The sequence below is a fragment of the Chlorocebus sabaeus genome, chromosome 12, assembly GCF_047675955.1.
Source record: "Chlorocebus sabaeus isolate Y175 chromosome 12, mChlSab1.0.hap1, whole genome shotgun sequence".
NCBI classification, from domain to species: Eukaryota; Metazoa; Chordata; class Mammalia; order Primates; family Cercopithecidae; genus Chlorocebus; species Chlorocebus sabaeus.
Window position 1 is genome coordinate 106,500,791 of NC_132915.1, and position 18,703 is coordinate 106,519,493.

At 51.6% G+C, this 18,703-nt stretch overlaps 1 protein-coding gene across 2 annotated transcripts in view; it reads left to right on the top strand.

Annotated features, from left to right (window-relative positions):
• The first annotated feature begins 7,426 nt into the window (after positions 1-7,426).
• LAMC3 (laminin subunit gamma 3) overlaps positions 7,427-18,703 on the top strand; it is an 88,653-nt gene continuing 77,376 nt past the window's right edge. The window contains exon 1 of one of the 2 annotated variants that reach the window (XM_073022016.1): positions 7,427-7,853. In XM_073022016.1, coding sequence (XP_072878117.1) covers positions 7,481-7,853 — 373 coding nt within the window. In that variant the 5' untranslated portion in view covers positions 7,427-7,480. The remainder of the gene's footprint in view (positions 7,854-18,703) is intronic. The other variant, XM_037994234.2, reaches the window with a different exon arrangement.

Below are 18,703 nucleotides of genomic sequence, written 5' to 3' on the forward strand. Positions count from 1 at the left end.
CTGCCTGCTTCAGCCTCCCAAAGTGCTAGGATTACAGGCGTGAGCCACCATGCCTGGCCCTCTCTCAATTCGTTTTAAGTTATTTATTAATCCCTCTCTCACATATATGTATGTGTGTGTACATATTCTCTCTCTCTCTCTCCATATATATATACGCAGCCATGCATCATTTAATGACAGGGATACATTCGGAGAAATGTGTCAGCAGGTGATTCTGCCATTGTGTGAACATCAGAGAACATACTTACACAAACCTAGCCTACTGTATACCTAGGCTACATGGCATAGTCTATTGTTCCTAGGCTACAAACCTCTACAGAATGTCACTGAACTGCATACTGCAGGCAATTTTAGCACAATGGTAAGTATTTGTGCCTCTTAATATAGAAAGGGTACAGTAAAAATATGTGGGCTGGGCATGGTAGCTCACACCTATAATCCCAGCACTTTGGGAGGCCCAAGTGATTGGATCACTTGAGGTCAGGAGTTTGAGACCAGCCTGGCCAACACAGTGAAACCCTGTCTCTACCAAAACTACAAAATTTAGCTGGGAGTGATGGCGCCTTTAGTCCCAGCTACTCAGGAGGCTAAGGTGGGAGCATCACTTGAACCTGGGAGGCAGAGGTTGCAGTGAGCCGAGATCGTGCCACTGTACTCCAACCTGGGCAACAGAGTGAGACTCTATCTAAAAAACAATGTATATGCTATAAAAGATTAAAAATGGTATACCCATATAGGACACTTACCACAAATGGAGATTGAAGGACTGGAAATTGCTCTGGGGAGTCAGTGAGTGAGTGGTGAATCAATGTGAAGGCCTTGGCCGGGCGCGGTGGCTCAAGCCTGTAATCCCAGCACTTTGGGAGGCCGAGACGGGCAGATCACGAGGTCAGGAGATCGAGACCATCCTGGCTAACACGGTGAAACCCCGTCTCTACTAAAAATACAAAAAACTAGCCGGGCAAGGTGGCGGGCGCCTGTAGTCCCAGCTACTCGGGAGGCTGAGGCAGGAGAATGGCATAAACCCGGGAGGCGGAGCTTGCAGTGAGCTGAGATCCGGCCACTGCACTCCAGCCTGGGCAACAGAGCGAGACTTCGTCTCAAAAAATAAATTAAATAAATAAATAAATAAATAAATAAATAAATAAATAAATGTATGTGAAGGCCTAGGATGTTACTGTACACTACTGTAGACTTTATGAACACTGTACACTTAGGCTATATTCAATTTATTTAAAAATATAGCGGCCGGGCGCGGTGGCTCACGCCTGTAATCCCAGCACTTTGGGAGGCCGAGACAGGCAGATCACGAGGTCAGGAGATCGAGACCATCCTGGCTAACACGGTGAAACCCCGAATCTACTAAAAATACAAAAAATTAGCCGGGTGTGTTGGCGGGCACCTGTAGTCCCAGCTACTCGGGAGACTGAGGCAGGAGAATGGCGTGAACCCGGGAGGTGGAGCTTGCAGTGAGCCAAGATCACACCACTGCACTCCAGCCTGGGCGACAGAGCGAGACTCCGTTTCAAAAAAAATAAATAAATAAAATAAAGTATTCATGCTACAACGTTATGATGGCTATGACATCACTGGACAATAGGAAATTTTCAGCTCCATTATAATCTTATGTGGTCCATCATTGAACAAAACATCATTATGTAGCATATGACTATATATATAAAGTTAGCACTATTAGCCAATCCCTGAAAACTTTTTTGGGGGATAATCCTGCTGCATCCTTAGCAGGTCCAGAACTTCCCCAGTCAGGCCATGCTGAACTTTTCCCTAGTTGCTGGACCTCTGGCCAAGAGGGGAGGTGGGCAAGGACCATCTTATAGGAGAAGGGCAAGGATGACCTTACAGGCACCTGCCTCATTTGAGGCTCCTGCAAACTCTTCAAGCAGTGGTGGGGTGGTGGGCACTATCTTCTAGAAAAGGGGAGTAGATCCCTTCTTCAGGCCCAGAGTATTAAAGGAGTCTGGAGATTCAAGGTTCTCAGTGAATCTGTCCAGATACCCACCCTAAGTCTCAAGGTCCCACTCCTTCCCTATCTGGACCCTGCCTGTGATTTAGGATGCTTTCCAGGGATGGGAAATCAATCTCCTCTGGAGTTCAGCGCAACTTACAATCAGATCCTGGGCCTGGTTTTCAGCTTTGTCTACCCCGTGTGGTTTGTTTGTTTGTTTTTTGAGATGGAGTCTCACTCTGTCACCCAGGCGGGAGTACAGTGGCACAATCTTGGCTCAGGGCAGCCTCTGCCTCCCGGGTTCAAGTGATTCTTGTGTCTCAGCCTCTGGAGTAGCTGAAACTATAGGTGCACACTACCACACCTGGCTATTTATTGTATTTTTAGTAGAGACAGGAATTCATATGTTGGCCAGGCTGGTCTTGAACTCCTGATCTCAAGCGATCCACCTGACTGCCTGGGCATCCCGAAGTGCTGGGATTACAGGTGTGAGCCACCATGCTCAGTCAGGTCTTTTTTTTTTTTTTTAAATTCTTGACAAGGGCCTCTGGCTTTCTAAATTTGTTTTGGATTGGTCCAAGATCACCCTGACCTGGTCATTTTCCCTCTTGAAGGCATCAGTGACATTCAGCAAGGGCCACCCAATCCCACAGTCTCTATAATCACTATTCCCTACTCTCAAGCACCAGAGATTGGATGAACCATCGTCTCCTTCCACCTGTACCTTGGTCAAGTTCACTGTAGGTGAAAGTCTTATTGCTTGCACTGTTACTGCATGCTGGGAGCTACCAATACTCCACCTAGCTCTAGTGATACCAGCCGGGTGTTACTGTAAAAAGTAAAGTAGAGGTTCCTCTTCAAAGAGACTTTCCTCCCCATCTAATTAAGAATAAATAGTAACTTCTCTTAGAAGCAAAATTTATTCAAAGACCTGTGCTAACATTCTTAAATATCTGCTAGCCGTAATAAAGAAATCAACGTGGCCGGGCACAGTGGCTCACATCTGTAATCCCAGCACTTTGGGAGGCCAAGATGGGCGGATCACGAGGTCAGGAGATCGAGACCATCCTGACTAACACGGTGAAACCCCGTCTCTACTAAAAATACAAAAATTAGCCGGGCGCGGTGGCGGGCGCCTGTAGTCCCAGCTACTCGGGAGGCTGAGGCAGGAGAATGGCGTGAACCCGGGAGGCGGAGCTTGCAGTGAGTGGAGATCGCGCCACCGCACTCCAGCCTGGGAGACAGAGTGAGACTCCGTCTCAAAAAAAAAAAAAAAAAAAGAAAGAAAGAAAGAAAGAAATCAACGTACTTTATGTTCTTAGCTTCCACAATTTAGCCTAAATATTTGCCCTGGCATGCTTATACTAGTCCAAGCAGGCATCAGGTCATAACTTATTCCTCTTTCTTATTTAGAAATGTTTTTACCTTTCTCAGCATTCCACAAGTTATTTCCTGCTTCCTTTATTCTCCTGTGCCTTTGCCTCTTTTATAAAGTTCTAAGATGCTAGCCAATCAGGACAAATACAGAATGTGAAGAACTGTTCCAGCCAATGGAAACTGGACTCAGCAGTCAAGTAGACGTGTCGGGTTATAAATGACCCCGTCTCCTATGTTCAGTGTACTCTAGTGGCAAAACTGCCAGCGAGTGTACCCTTTCTGCAGAACGTAAAAATAGCCTTGCTGAAGAAATTACAGTTATGTTCAGGTGCTATTTCTCTACAGCACCAAGGAACAAGCATTTCTAACATTATCATGGACACATTATGACTTTCCTGGACATTGGGCAGTTTTGCCTTAGCGGGCTCCTTTATTTATTAAAAAATATTAAAAATTCTATTTTACCGAGAGGAGAAGGTTATAGAGTTATTGTTTAAGGGGACAGAGTTTCAGTTTTGCAAGATAAAAAGTTTTGGAGGCCGTGTGCAGTGGCTCACGTTTGTAATCTCAGCACTTTGGGAGGCTGAGGCAGTCGGATAATTTGAGGTCAGGAGTTCGAGACCAGCCTGGCCAACATGGTGAAATCCCGCTTCTAAAATACAAAAATTAGGCTGGGCGCAGTGGCTCAAGCCTGTAATCCCAGCACTTTGGGAGGCTGAGACGGGTGGATCACGAGGTCAGGAGATCGAGACCATCCTGGCTAACACGGTGAAACCCCGTCTCTACTAAAAAATACAAAAAAAAAAAAAAGCTAGCCGGGCGAGGTGGCAGGCGCCTGTAGTCCCAGCTACTCGGGAGGCTGAGGCAGGAGAATGGCGTGGACCCAGGAGGCGGAGCTTGCAGTGAGCTGAGATCCGGCCACTGCACTCCAGCCTGGGAGACAGAGCGAGACTCTGCCTCAAAAAAAAAAAAAACCAAAAAAAAAAAAAAAAACAAAATAAAATACAAAAATTAGCTGAGCATGGTGGCAGGCACCAGTAATTCCAGCTACTAGGGAGGCTGAGGCAGGAGAATTGCTTGAACCTGGGAGGTGGAGGTTGCAGTGAGCCAAGATGGCACCACTGCACTCTAGCCTAGGTGACAGAGCAAGACTCCATCTCAGGGAAAAAAAAAAAAAAAAGGTCTGCATATGGATGGTGGTGATGGTTGCACAACAAGGTGAATGTACTTAATATTATTTAACTGTAACTTAAAAGTGGTTAAGATAGTACGTTTTATTAATATGTTATATGTATTTTACCACAATTATAATTTTTTTTTTGAGACAGGGCCTCCCTGTGTCACCCAGGCTGGAGTGCAGTGGCGTGATCTCGGCTCACTGCAACCTTCCCCCCCTGGGCTCAAGCAATTCTCCTACGTCAGCCTCCCAAGTAGCTGGGACCACAGGCGTCTGCCACCATGCCCAGGTAATTTTTTTTATTTTTAGTAGAGACGAGGTCTCACCATGTTGCCCAGCCTGGCCTCAAACTCCTGAGCTCCAGCGATCCACCCGCCTTAACTTCCCAATGTGCTGGGATTATAGATGTGAGCCACTATGCCTGGCACTAACATTTTTAAAAATTATATTTAACAACAGTATTGATCTAAAGATGGGTATAGTAATATCATATGTTAAAACATGTTCTTCAGCCTAAAAGTTCATTTTTTCTTCTGACTTTAAATAAATGAGAACAACTTTTGAGGGTTCCTAGAATTCCTGTGGGCCGCCACTTTTCCTGTGCCTGATAGATGAATTAGCTTTGGATGGGCGCACAGCCCAGCTCAGGGTTGCTGGGTGGACCACCAAGAGTCTGCTGCAATCATGTTCTTGACCATAAGAGAAAGCTTTAATGAAGAAGCTTCCATAACACCATCAAAAAACAATCTGGTATTACATTAAACTGATGTTTTAACTTGAGGAGAAATTGTATATGTAAACAGTTGGAAATCCATGAATATGGATGCTGGTCTCTTCACGTTTTCTGTCTCTCAGTGGTGTTTTATAATTTGGTTCATTTATGTCTTGCATATTTCATACTACATTTATTATTAGGTGTTCTACCATTTTCTACATTATTGCTGGCATCAGCTTTTTTTTTTTTTTTTAAAACAGGGTCTTGCTCTATTGCATAGGCTGGAGTGCATTTGCATGACCTCGGCTCACTGCGACCTCTGCCTCGGATTCAAGCGATTCTTGTGTCTCAGCCTTCCAAATAGCTGCGATGACAGGTGTGCCACCATGCCTGGCTAAATTTTTTTTTTTTAGTACAGACGGGGTTTCACCATGTTGCCCAGGCTGGTCTCGAACTCCTGACCTCAGGTGATCCGCCTGCCTCAGCCTCCCAAAGTGCTGGGATTACAGGCGTGAGCCGCCACGCCCAGCCAGAAAATGCCTATTGCTGGCATTAGTTTTCGTACTCTATCCTGTAGTCAGCCATCTTACGGAGTTCTTATTAATTTTAATAGTCTTAGTAGAATCTTTTAGATTTTCTAGATGTATGTTCAGGTAAATAGAAGATATAAATATTTATATCTTTTAAGTGTTTGGCTTATTGCATTAGCTGGAACTTCCACAATGACCTTAGGTACCGGTGGCGATATCATATACTAACTCTACTTAGATATGGTTCTGAAATCTCTAACTTATTCCATGGGTCTATTCTGTAGCCCTTTCCAGAACTGTATTGTTTTAATCACGTATGAATAACTGGTGGTGAACCAGCCCACTACAGTTCATCTTGCTTCCAAAAATTTTCTTTTTTTTTTTTTTTGAGATGGAGTTTCTCTTGTTGTCTAGGCTGGAGTGCCTCTGCTCCCCAGGTTCAAACAATTCTCCCGCCTCAGCCTCCTGAGTAGCTGGGATTACAGGCACGCACCACCATGCCCAGCCAATTTTTGTATTTTTAGTAGAGACGGGGTTTCACCATGTTGGCCAGGCTGGTCTCGAACTCCTGACCTCAGGTGATCTGCCTTCCTCAGCTTCCCAACGTGCTGCGATTACAGGCGTGAGCCATCACCCGGGCCAGGAAATTTATTTTTTTTTTTTATTTTCCTTAGAGTTTGTCTGGGAATGGCTGCCCTTTTTTTTCGAGACAGGGTCTGGCTCTGTTGTCCAGGCTGGAGTGCAATGGCACTAGTACAGCCCACTGCAGCCTGACCTCCCGGGCTCAAGGGATCCTTCCACCTCAGCTTCCCAGGTAGCTGGGACTACAGGCTTGTGCCATGACGCCAGGCTAATTTTTGTATTTTTTTGTAGAGATACGGTCTCACTATTTTGCCCAGGTTGGTCTCGAACTGCTGGCCTCAAGTTATCCTCCCGCCTCCACCTCCCAAAGTGCTAGGATTACAGGCGTGAGCCACCGCGCACGGCCTGGCTGCTAAATTTTATCGAATGACTTCTCTCCTTCGATTTACTAATGTTAATAAATGGAGAGTAAAGGGGGCATTTATGGGGTTGGGGGCAGATGACAAGGAAGGCCTCTCCGAGGTGACATTTGTGATAAGACCAGGTACCCTTGTCACAAATATCAGGTTAGAATCCCTTTGCTGTGAGAGCAGAGCGCAGCCGGCAGCAGGAGTGCTTTTCAGGGTTAAGGGCAACAGGAGCCGCGCGGAGCCATCTCACAACCCTGTCCAGAGCGCACTTCATTGCTAGGAGGAGATGCGCAAACGGTAGCGATCAGGTAGAGATCCTCGTGTCCCCTTTTATCTCAGGACTTCCAAGGCACTGGTGAGCAGTTTCTACTTAATGAGCAGCCATTGAAGCCTCCCAATGGCGATATGAGCCTGCATCTGTACCTACCCCACTCCACAGACGAGGAAACTGAGGCTCAAAGAAGCCCGGGTCGCCCCTGGGGTGGACTCCCGAGCCGCGCACTGCCGAGCACGTCCAGCAGGTGGGGGTGGGCGCCCGGGGACGGCGCGGTCCCGGGTATTTTTAGTGGGGTGGGGCCGCCGCCGCCCGCGCCTCCCTCCAGCCTCCCCGCCCCGCCGGGGAAGGCGGGTCCTGGCGGCCAGCGCGCGGTCCGCGCCCACCCGAGCCGCGCCCACCCGAGGCGAGAGGGGCCGGCAGAGCGCTCGGCGTCGGTGCCCTTGACCATGGCGGCGGCTGCGCTCCTGCTAGGGCTGGCGCTGCTGGCACCTCGGGCGTCTGGCGCGGGCATGGGCGCGTGCTACGACGGCGCGGGGCGCCCGCAGCGCTGCCTGCCCGTGTTCGAGAACGCGGCCTTCGGCCGGCTCGCCCAGGCCTCGCACACGTGCGGCAGCCCGCCTGAGGACTTCTGCCCCCACGTGGGCGCCGCGGGCGCGGGGGCGCAGTGCCAGCGCTGCGACGCAGCCGACCCCCAGCGCCACCACAATGCCTCCTACCTCACCGACTTCCACAGCCAGGACGAGAGCACCTGGTGGCAGAGCCCGTCCATGGCCTTCGGCGTGCAGTACCCCACCTCGGTCAACATCACCCTCCGTCTGGGTAAGTGCGGGCTGGGGGCACCGCCACCGCACCCCCGTCCCCACTCCACTGGGGGTCTGAGGCCAAGGCCTCAGCTGCTGTGTGCCCAGGTTGGGCTGCAGGACCCAGATATGGTGTTGGATTATGGGCGGCTCAGAAATAGGAATTAGGCTGGGTGAGGTGGCTCAGTCCTGAAATCCCAGCACTTTGGGAGGCCGAGTTGGGAGGGTCGCTTGAGCCCAGGAGTTCAAGATCAGCCTCGGCAACGTAGTGAGATCCCATCTTTACAAAAAATAAAGAAAAATAGGCCGGGCGCGATGGCTCTCATCTGTAATCCCAGCACTTTGGGAGGCCGAGGTGGGTGGATAACTTGAGGTCAGGAGTTCCAGACCAGCCTGGCCAACATGGTGAAAACTCTACTAAAGTCTCTACTAAAAATAGAAAAATTGGCCGGGCGTGGTGGTACTTGCCTGTAGTTCCAGCTACTCAGGAGGCTGGGGCAGGAGAATTGCTTGAACCCGGAAGGCGGAGGTTGCAGTGAGCCGAGATCACACCACCTTAGTCCAGCCTGGGCCACAGAGCTAGACGCTGTCTCAAAAAAAAACAAAAACAAAAACAAAAACTGGGCATGATGGTGCACAACTATGGTCCCAGCGACTCAGGAGGCTGAGGCAGGAGGATCACTTAAGACTGGGAGGTTGAGGTGCAGTGAGCTATGATAGTGCCACTGCACTACAGCCTGGGCTACAGAGTGAGACCCTATCTCTTAATAAAAAGAAAGAATGAACAAAAGAAGAAAAAAACCAGGACCTGTACCCCTAGATAGCCAGAAGGATAGACTGAGGGGTGCCCCGTGGGGCGGGAGGGCCAGGGAGTTCCTTGCAGAGCTGTGGTTCTAGGTTGCGATTATAATCCCCTGTAATGGTTTTCCATCCTAGGCCGGAACTGTTGGGGAGGTGACACACCAAGGACTGAATTGGTCACCCTCTAGGGCAGGGGCTCTTGATCTTGGGGCTTCCGGTCAACTTCAGTTACTCAGTGGACCCCTGAAGCTGTCTGCAGTCATTGGGTGGGTTCTGGAAGATAGAAGTTGTGACATTCATCACTGCACAGGCAAAGTTTAACCCTCTGGGCAAGGAGGACTAAGTCTCTTCGTGCTGCTGGGTAGCTGCGCCCGGTGGCGTGGCCTCTCCACCCTGCTCATGACTTGCCGAGGTGCAGGAGCCCTTAGATCTCCAGGAATCTCAATCTGGAGTCTGAACCCAGCCCTGGTTCTCAGCCCCTGCCCCCACTGCAGGGAGCTGGAATGCTCTCTCCTCCCTGCGAGTTCAGCCCAGTTCCCATGTCCTCTGTGGCCGGGTATGCGCTCAGTGTCTTTCCTGTTGCAGCCTCCACTGCCCTTTCAGGAGGGGCTGGTATCACTAGTTAGACTCCCTTATCTTCCAGGTCAGTCTCCCAAAGCTTTGAAAACTCAAATTATTTTTGTAACTCATTTTGGCTGCTAAACCTGACCTGAGGCTGTTTATAAGCTATGTTTATCCTGGTGAGAATGAATATTCATTCGCTTTGCTACTGAAATCTCATCTGAGTACAGCCGGCAGCCCCAGACCCCACTGGGGGTATTAGCACAATATATGGTATAAGGCCTGCATCATCTTTCTAAAAGCTGAAAAATTCTCCATTCCCAAACACATCTGGAGCCTAGGAGTTTGGATTAGGGATGATGGGACTGTCTCCCATGTTTCAGATGAGAAAAATTGAGGTTCAGAGAGGTTGTTATGCACAAAGGCACACAGCTGCTGAGTGGCCATCTGAGCGTGGACATCCGAGGACATCAGAGGTCAGAGCATAAATTCCTTGATGTGAGTTCTGTCACCATCAACTGAGTCAGCTCCACCTCAGCCTGGTGACAGTGTCCCGGGGAGGGCTGGGAAGTGACATTGGAGTTGGGGGGGACCATGAGCCCCCTTTGCAGAGCACACAGGTACTAGCTGCCACCCCAGCAGCTCCCTTCTTGGACCACATCACCTTCTCTCGGCCTGTCTGGATCCCTAGGTGGGGCTTCTGGATGGGACAAGGGGGAGGGGACAGGAAGCCAGTGGGGAGGGGGGAGTCTGGGGGAGCTGTCTGAATGGAGCTGGCAGGACCCCAAGGCCACAGGGGAAGGAATCTGGAACAGGGTGGGGAGTTGCGGGGGAGACACAGCGCTGCATGGCAAAGGGTATCACATGTGTCCTGGGAACCCAGGGGCCAAGGAAAGGGCTCAGCCCAGGCACAAACAAGGTGGGAGGAAGTTGGGAGAAATGGCCAACGTTTTGGAATTGGGGTAGTTCCTGTTTACTGAGCCTCTGCAGTGTGTCAGGCCCTGGGCTGAGCTGTGTGCCCTCGTTGAACTCTGCCTAGAACTTTAGAAGCAGGTGGTTCTGAGCCTTCTGAAAGCAAGGAACCTGAGCGCCTCCACACTGTGAATGAAGAGAGTGAAGACACACAGACACACACACACACACACTCACACACACACTCACTCACACTCTCACACTCACATGCACACTCATGCACACACACACACTCGCACACACACTCACACACACATTCACACACAGTCACACACACTCATGACACACACTCGCACACACACTCACACACATTCACACACAGTCACACACTCACACGCACACTCATGCACAACTCTCACACACTGACACACACACTCACACACACTCACACACTGACACACACACTCACACACTGACACACATTCACACACTCTCTCTCTCTCCCTGCTGTCTTATTCCAGTGAGCATTCTTTCTGTTTTGTTGCCAAAAATCAGGCATATAGGAGAGAGTCCACAAGTATGAGTGACAAGGTCACCTCCTCTATCCTGTGCTCTGGGGCCAGCTCAGCATTCTCTTTTGCCTGCTCTGGGAGGCAGAAGAGGGTAGAAATCACGAAAGGGGGCTTTGGACTTAGGCCCAGCAGAGCCACTCACTGGGCAAGCAGCATCCTCTCTCTCAGCCTCAGTTTCCTCACCTGTACCTTGCGGATAAGAGTCGCCACCTCCTGAGCAGCTGTTCGGGTTCATGAGCCCGGGTCAAGTCGGAGCCGTGGCAGTCCTTGTGTGTGACCAGCGGGGCTGCTGAGACGGCTCAGGGCTGAGGCTCCCCTGCGGGTGGGCTCCCCTGCAGGGATTGAGACATGCTCGTCCTGGGCACCCTGCCTCAAAGACGTCCTGACCCTGGGCTCTGTTTACGCACAAGGGGCGCCGGGGGCTCAGTGCGGCCCCAGATTTGGCCTCCTTTTGGTTTTCTGTGACTTAGGTTTGCTCCAGGCTAAGCCATGGCTTGCATAATAGCGGGGGAAGGAGAGGCCTGGGATTGTCAGTGTCCCCTGTGGAGGCCATCTGACAGCCTCTTCTCCTGGTCCTTAGGCCACCTCTGCTGGCTCTGTCCCCCACTGCTCCCTCTCCTTGAAGGCTCATGGGAGGGCAGAGTGGGCGGCCAGCTCTGGCCCAGGGTCTCCTAGAGGGAATGGGGTGAGGGGCAGGGAAGGAGATGGAGGTCGCCGTGTTCCCAGCCCCCCGTGGCTCTCGGACATCTGTTCCCGATCCTCCCGTCGTCTCTGAGCTGAGCCTTCCTGTCTGGGATGAAAGGCAGCAGTGGGGTCTGGCAGCCCCAGCCTGCCACTAAGGCCCAGGGAGGCCACTGGGCTGGGGCCTGGGAGTCAGTGGGGGTGTGAGGGGAGTGGACAATGACAGGGGTACAGACCGTTCCGGGGCTCTCACCGTGTGCCAAGGACTCGCCCAGGCAGCATTCCATGCCAGCGTGCTTTGTTCTTTTACAGACAGCAAAACTGAGGCGCTGAGGGTGAGATCACACACCCTTAGGATCACACAAGTCAATAAGTGGTGGCCCCTGGGACCGTCCCCCTAACTGCTGCACTTGGGAATGAAGAGGGTCCGGGCTAGGCTGGTCCACATGCTTCAAGCCTCAGTCCTGGGAGGAACAGTACGGGCTGTGGCTTTCAGTGGGCCGGGGGAGTCTCCTGCCCGCTTGCACTTGGATCGCTGAGAATCTCCTGGAATCTCAGGAAGACCTGAGTCCCCAAGCGGATGAGTTTTCCCCTCCCGCCCCTGCAGGTTCTGGATGCTGCTGCGTGGAGCTGATTTCGTCTTCCTTTCATTTAGCTGTTTGCTTGGTGGTCACCCAGCCTTGGCTCCCTGGCCACAGGATGCAGCTGTGAACAGGGCTATGTGCGGCCCCTGTCCTGGGGGCCTCGGGGCCCGCCGGAAGTCAGCCTGTAGTGAGCAATGCTGCGAACGAGGATGTATGCTCTGAGAACAGGCACTGGGGCGCATGAGCCTCATCAATAGGGTCAGGAAGGGTCTCGCTGAGACCTGAAGGATGATAGGAGCTGACAAAAGAGGAAAGGATGTTCCAGGCTGAGGGAGCAGCACCAAGAGGCAGAGGCGGCTCCGTGTTTTCTGTGATAGGTCGGGCCTGGATGGCCTGAGTGCAGACACCAAGAAGACGCTGCGGTCTGGCCAGCCACAGTGAGGAGCTGGGCCCCGGGGGACTGGACATTAGGGGCACCCTGCGGCCCCTGCGGGGCCCTGGAGCCAGCTGGGTCGCCTGAGCTTTGGCTCCGTTCTGTCTTCCTGTCGAGTGGGTGGCTGCGTTTGCCTTGGCCTGGGCCAGTGCTGGGGGCCGAGTCCTCCCTCCTGCTCCCTGGGGGTTCTGGCTGGAACGCTGAGCCCCGAGCAGGGCAGGGGGTCAAGACAGCGGCTGCTTAGCCTCCATCCACCCACAGAACTGCCCCCCAGGCCCCTGGGCCCAGCTGGCCTTGGCCCCCTCTGTCTCTCTGGGCCTCCCAGGACTAATGCAGTAGATGCAGGGGTAGGAAGTCATGAAGCCCAGGATCGGTGTAGGCAGCCTCCCATGGCGTCCGCATCATGCCTGTCCACTTCCCACACTGCCCTCCAGCAAGGCCTTGGCCGGCCCGAGGCACTGTCTCTCCTCCAGCGCTTTACATGTGCTGTGGCTTCTGCCCAGCACACTTCTCCTCCCACCTTCAGCCTAACTCGCGTCTTGTTCATCCACAAAACCATTGCATGTCTGCCGATCCCTGTGCTGAGCCTTGGGGATGTCTGTCTGCCCCACTCAGCTTAGCGGTGCCTCCTCTGGAAAGCCCCTCACCCCTCCAAGTTTGGGCAGAGGGCCTGCCCGTGCATCCTTGCAGCCCCTAATCCTCTTTCCACCAGAGTCTGGATTACACTGCCTGAGGCCTTGGTTTGTTTATGTCCATCCCTATCTCTGAGCTGCTAGAGCTGCCTGTTTTCACACCTGTACCCCAGCGCCCAGCCTGCATTTGCCTACTGTGCAGGGTGCTGGGTAAAGGTTGTGCAGGGTGCTGGGTAAAGGTTGGTCAGGCGAATGAATGAAAGAGCAGCTCAAATTTCACTGAGGCTGGGTGAGACTCACACCTGCAATCCCAGCACTTTGGGAGGCAGAGATGGGAAGATCCCTTGAACCAGAAGTTCAGGGTCAGCCTGGGCAACAAAGTGAGACCCTGTCTTTCCAAAAATAAAAATAGAAATGAAAAAATTAGCCGGGCATGGGGGCAAGTGCCTGTAGTCCCAGCTGCTTGGAAGGCTGAGGTGGGAGGATCGCTGGAGCCTGCGAGTTCGAGGCTGCAGTGAGCTGTGATCACACCACTTCACTCCAGCCTGGGCAACAGAGCGAGACCCTGTCTCAGAAAAAAGAAAAATGTAGTTGAACAAATGCTTCATGCCTGAGACTGTTCCAAGGGCTTCCAAGGCATTTGTTAATGTAGCCCTGTTATTATTATGCCTATTTTGCAAATGGGGAAACTGAGGCACTACATTGCAGTCACTTGCCCAGTGAACCTGAGGGAGTTCAGTTATTTTGCCCAAGGCCACAGAGGCAGGAATTGGTGGGGCTGGGCTGTGAACCCCAGGGTTGCAAGATTGCACTGTGTTTCCTCGCTGAGAGCGAGGGAGTGAGGAATTCATGGAGGAAGGACCCCCAGCCTTGCAGGTGCCTCCTTACTCCTAAGCCACGGCATTCATGGCAGTGCTGCCATCCTCCCAGCCCAGCCCTGCCCTGCCCTGCCATGCTCTCCCTTGCCCAGGCTCCAGCTGCTTGGTCTACCTCCCTTCCCTGCGGCCCCTTGTCCCAGGCAAGCCCTCCCAGCAGCTGTGCCCTTGCCCCCCTCATGCCCTGGCTTTGCTTATTTAAATCATCGTCGACATCCAGGACTCCACCTGCACCTTTCGCCCTGGCTTGGTCTCCACCTGAGCCCTTGACTGGGTAATTTGAGCAGCCTCCTCAACACCGACCACTCTGGATGTCATGCAAGGGCCCTTGTGTGCAGAGAGGCATTTTCTTTTCTTTTTTATTTGTTTAAGACAGAGTCTTGCTCCACTGCACAGGCTGGAGTGCAATGGTGCGATCTCGGCTCATTGCAACCTCCACCTCCCAGGTTCAAGCAATTCTCCTGTCTCAGCCTCCTGAGTAGCTGGGATTACAGGTTCCCGCCACCACACCTGGCTAATTTTTTGTATTTTTAGTGGTAACAGGGTCTCATCATGTCGGCCAGACTGGTCTCGAACTCCTGACCTCGGGTGATCTGCCCGCCTCAGCCTCCCAAAGTGCTGGGATTACAGGCATGAGCCATGGCACCTGGCCCATAACAGCATTTCCACAGTAGCCAAAGCCGAGGCAGCCTAAGTGTCCACCAAGGGGTGAATGATGAACAAGAGCAAACGTGGTCCATCCGTCCGGTAGAATATTACTCAGCCCTGAAAAGGAAGGAGATTCTCACACAGCCACAGCACAGATGAACCTTGAGGACATTATGCTAAGGGAAAGAAGCCAGTCAAAAGAGAACAAATACTGCAGGGTTCCACTGATATGAGAGGCACCCTGGGATAGTCAAATCCACAGAGACAGAAGATAGAATGCTGGTTGCCAGGGGCTGGGGGAGGGGCAGTGGAGAGTGACTGTTTCATGGGGACAGAGTTTCAATTTGGGAAGATGAAAGCGTTCTGGAGATGGACGGTGGTGAAGTTTGCACAACAATGAGCTGTGCAAATGGTTAAGATGGTGAATGTCGTGTTATGCGTATTTCACCACAATAAAAGAAGGTTTGGGGAGAAGTACATGTTGGCCCTGTGGGAAGGCAGCTTGCGACATGGATGAAGACCCACAAGAATATTCCTGGCCTTTGGCAAAGGAATCCTACTTCTGGGAATTAAAATAAGGGAAGGGTCCTAATGCATGAAAACGTTCATCGAGGCGTTCTTTATAGTAGGGAAAAATTGGAACCATAAGGGAATAGTTAAGTAAATTGTAGGACATAAATTCACATGGTGATTGGAGCCATTCAGTGCAACAGCTGACAAAGGGTTTGTAATACACAGGGAGCGCTTAAGTCAAAATGTTGAATGAAGAAAAAGACACAAGTTGGTACATGTGGAATCATCAGATTTATATTTTAAAATCCCTAAAGAGTAGGCAAAAAAGAAAGACATCAAACTGGTAAAAGCGTGTTTGTCCTCAGGACTTGCAGCGACTTTTCTTCCATTTTTCGTGTTTCTACATTTTCCCAGTATTCTCTCATGAAGCTTGTTCTAATTTAAAAACTGGAGAGAACACATTGCTACAGTTTTTTTTTTTTTTTAAAGCACCCGCATCGCTATGTTTTGTTTTAAGATGTTTTTCAAAGTTCTGGTGCAGCACAGCTTGGCATCGTAACTCCCAACCCCTTAAAAGAAAGCGTGCGGAGCAAACAGAGTCCGGATCTGGGGGCGGCCTGGTGTCTGTGTCTGTTTGGAGCAGAGGTTTCGCGTCTTGGAACCAGGTGGGGGACTGGCCCAGATGTGCATTCGCTAAAGGATGCTGTGCGCGGGCTGCTGCGGGTCGCCAGCACAGGCTCCTTGGTAAACATCTAGCAGCCGGACACCTCTCGGGAGGGGAGCTTGGAGCCACTTAAAAGGTAGCTGGCAGCTAGAAGTGTGATCGGAAAAAGGCAGTCACTGGGACTTCATGCAAAGGAGCAGCCTCACGCCATAGGAAACATCCCGGCTTTTCCGTCCTTGCCAAACCGGGAGGTGAGAGAAGACGCAGCAATATCACAAAGACACAGAGAGGACTTTTTGTTACGAGAGTTAATTAGAGGCTGGGTGTGGTGGCTCACGCCTGTAATCCCAGCACTTTGGGAGGCTGAGGCTGGTGGATCACTTGAGGTCGGGAGTTCGACACCAGCCTAGCCAACATGGTGAAACCCCGTCTCTACTAAAAAAAAAAAAAAATTAACCAAGCATTGTGGTGGGCGCCTATAATCCCAGCTACTAGGGAGGCTGAGGCAGCAGAATCGCTTGAACCAGAGGCAGAGGTTGCAGTAAGTCGAGATCAGACCACTGCACTCCAGCCTGGGTGATAGTAAGACTCTATTTCAAAAAAAAAAAAGACTGGGTGTGGCGGTTCAACCTGTAATCCCAGCACTTTGGGAAGCTGAGGTGGGCAGATCACCTGAGGTCAAGAGTTTGAGACCAGCCTGGTCAACATGGCAAAACCCCATCTCTACTAAAAATACAAAAATTAGCCAGGCATGGTGGTGAGCACCTGTAATCCCAGCTACCCAGGAGGCTGAGGCAGGAGAACCACTAGAACCCGGGATGCAGAGGCTGCAGTGAGCTGAGATTGCACCGCTGCACTCCAGCCTGGGCAACAAAGCAAGACTCCACCTCAAAAACTAACTAACTAACTAACTAAATAAATAAATAAATAAAAGCAGCTTAATCCCTCCTTTGTGATGAAAAGGTTTCTTCCAAAGGCAACCAAAAGACTGGGAAAGGAGTGGCCCCAAGATTTTTTTTTTTTTTTTTTTTCCTGGAGTCGGAGTCTCACTCTGTAGCCCAAGCTGGAGTGAAGTGGCACGACCTCGGCTCACTGCAACCTCTGCCTCCTACGTTCAAGCGATTCTCCTGCTTCAGCCTCCCGTGTAGCTGGTACTACAGGTGCGTGCCACTGTGCCCGGCTAATTTTTTGTATTTTAGTAGAAATGAGGTTTTACCATGTTGCCCAGGGTGGTCTCGAACTCCAGAGCTCAGGTGATCCGCCCACCTCGGTCTCCCAAAGTGCTGGGATTACAGGTGTGAGTCACCATGCCCGGCCCCCATGATCTTTTAAACATCGATGAGAATTAAAACCTGCAGCCCTAGCCCAGCCCCTTACAAGCTCCAGGGGCTAATGAGGCTTCTGGGTGATTGAGACAGCTGTGTTCCTATCAGGACAGCCAAGGTGTCATCCTCAACTGTTAGCTGGTGGTGACACTGCTCCGGAGCACTTGGCTTCCGTCACCTCCAGGCCGCCCGATACGCTATTCTCTGTGCCTAGAATTCTGTTCCTTCTGCTCTCCTCACCTGTCTGGCTCCCATGCACCCCTGCTCATCCCACCAGCTTACTAGACCACATACTGCAAACTTACTTCTCACCACCTCCTCCCTCTCCATGCTCCTGCCAGCCTGAACTACAGGCTTCACCACGAGGTGGCCACAGCTCTGCCAACATCCTGCCTGGTGTGGAATGCACCTTCTCCTCACCATCCCTGGCTAATGGCTGCTCATCCTTGAAACCGTAGGTTCGAGTGCCTTGTTGGTGCTCCCACAGCCTCCCTGGGCTACTTTGGCCCATTCTATAAAGACCTATCTGTCTCGGCTGGGCATGGCGGCTCACGCCTCTGATCCCAGCACTTTGGGAGGCTGAGGCAGGCAGATCACTTGAGATCAGGAGTTCGAGACCAGCCTGGCCAACATGATGAAATCCCATCGCTACAAAAATACAAAAATTAGCCAGGCTTGGTGGTGCATGCTTGTAACCGCCGCTACTCAGGAGGCTGAGGCAGGAGAATGGCTTGAACTCAGGGGACAGAGGTTGCAGTGAGCCAAGATTGTGCCACTGTACTCCAGCCTAGACAACAGAGTGAGACTCTGTCTCAAAACAAACAAACAAACAACAATAACAAAAACAAGACCTGCCTCTCTCTCCCCACCTGTCACCTCCCCTTGGGGCAGGTGCCATGAATCCTTATTGCTGAGCATGGCACCTGGCACACAAGAGGTGCCCAATAAATGCTTGCCAGATGAATGAGTAGATTCGAGGCAGGATTTGTACCTTCAAGGAGTTTATAATCCAATGAGAGAGTGGAGACAGCAGGTAGTCCTGACAGTATGGGACACTGTCCCAAGTGTGCCTGGGAGTCATGATCCCTGCATGAGTCTCTGTTTAAAACAAGCCAGCATTTAATAGGCACCTGCTGTGTGCCAGGTGCTTTGCCAAGTGCTTTACAGGCACTGTATGACTGAGATCCCCAAACGCTTCATTTACTAATGAGGAGTCAGGTTCAGGGAGGAGAAGGACTTCCTCAGTGTCATGCCCAAAGTCACTGCTCAAAACCAGGGTGCCCTCCTACTCAGGAGTCCATGGGACCCCAGAGAGAAGGGACTGCCTAGGAAGGGGGTGAAGGGGGTTCTGGTGCCCATGGAGACATGGAGGTCCCACCCGCCCCCCTCCCGGTCTTCACCTGCTGGCTGAGCCAGCAGCTGGGCACAGTAGAGCATCCCCCACCAGCCGCCCTGCACCGCCCAAGCCAAACAGCAGGAGCGCCAAGTTGCATCCTCTCCAGCCAGCTGGAACATAAAGCCCATCAAGAATGACACCAGGACAGTCATAAAAATCAAGCCGGCCCACATCCGGCACTGACCAAGCAGAATGAGCTCAGTATGAAGAGGCTTATTTTGGGAAAATGGAAACAAAACAAAGCCCTTTAATTAGAGCCATCTGGGGAATAG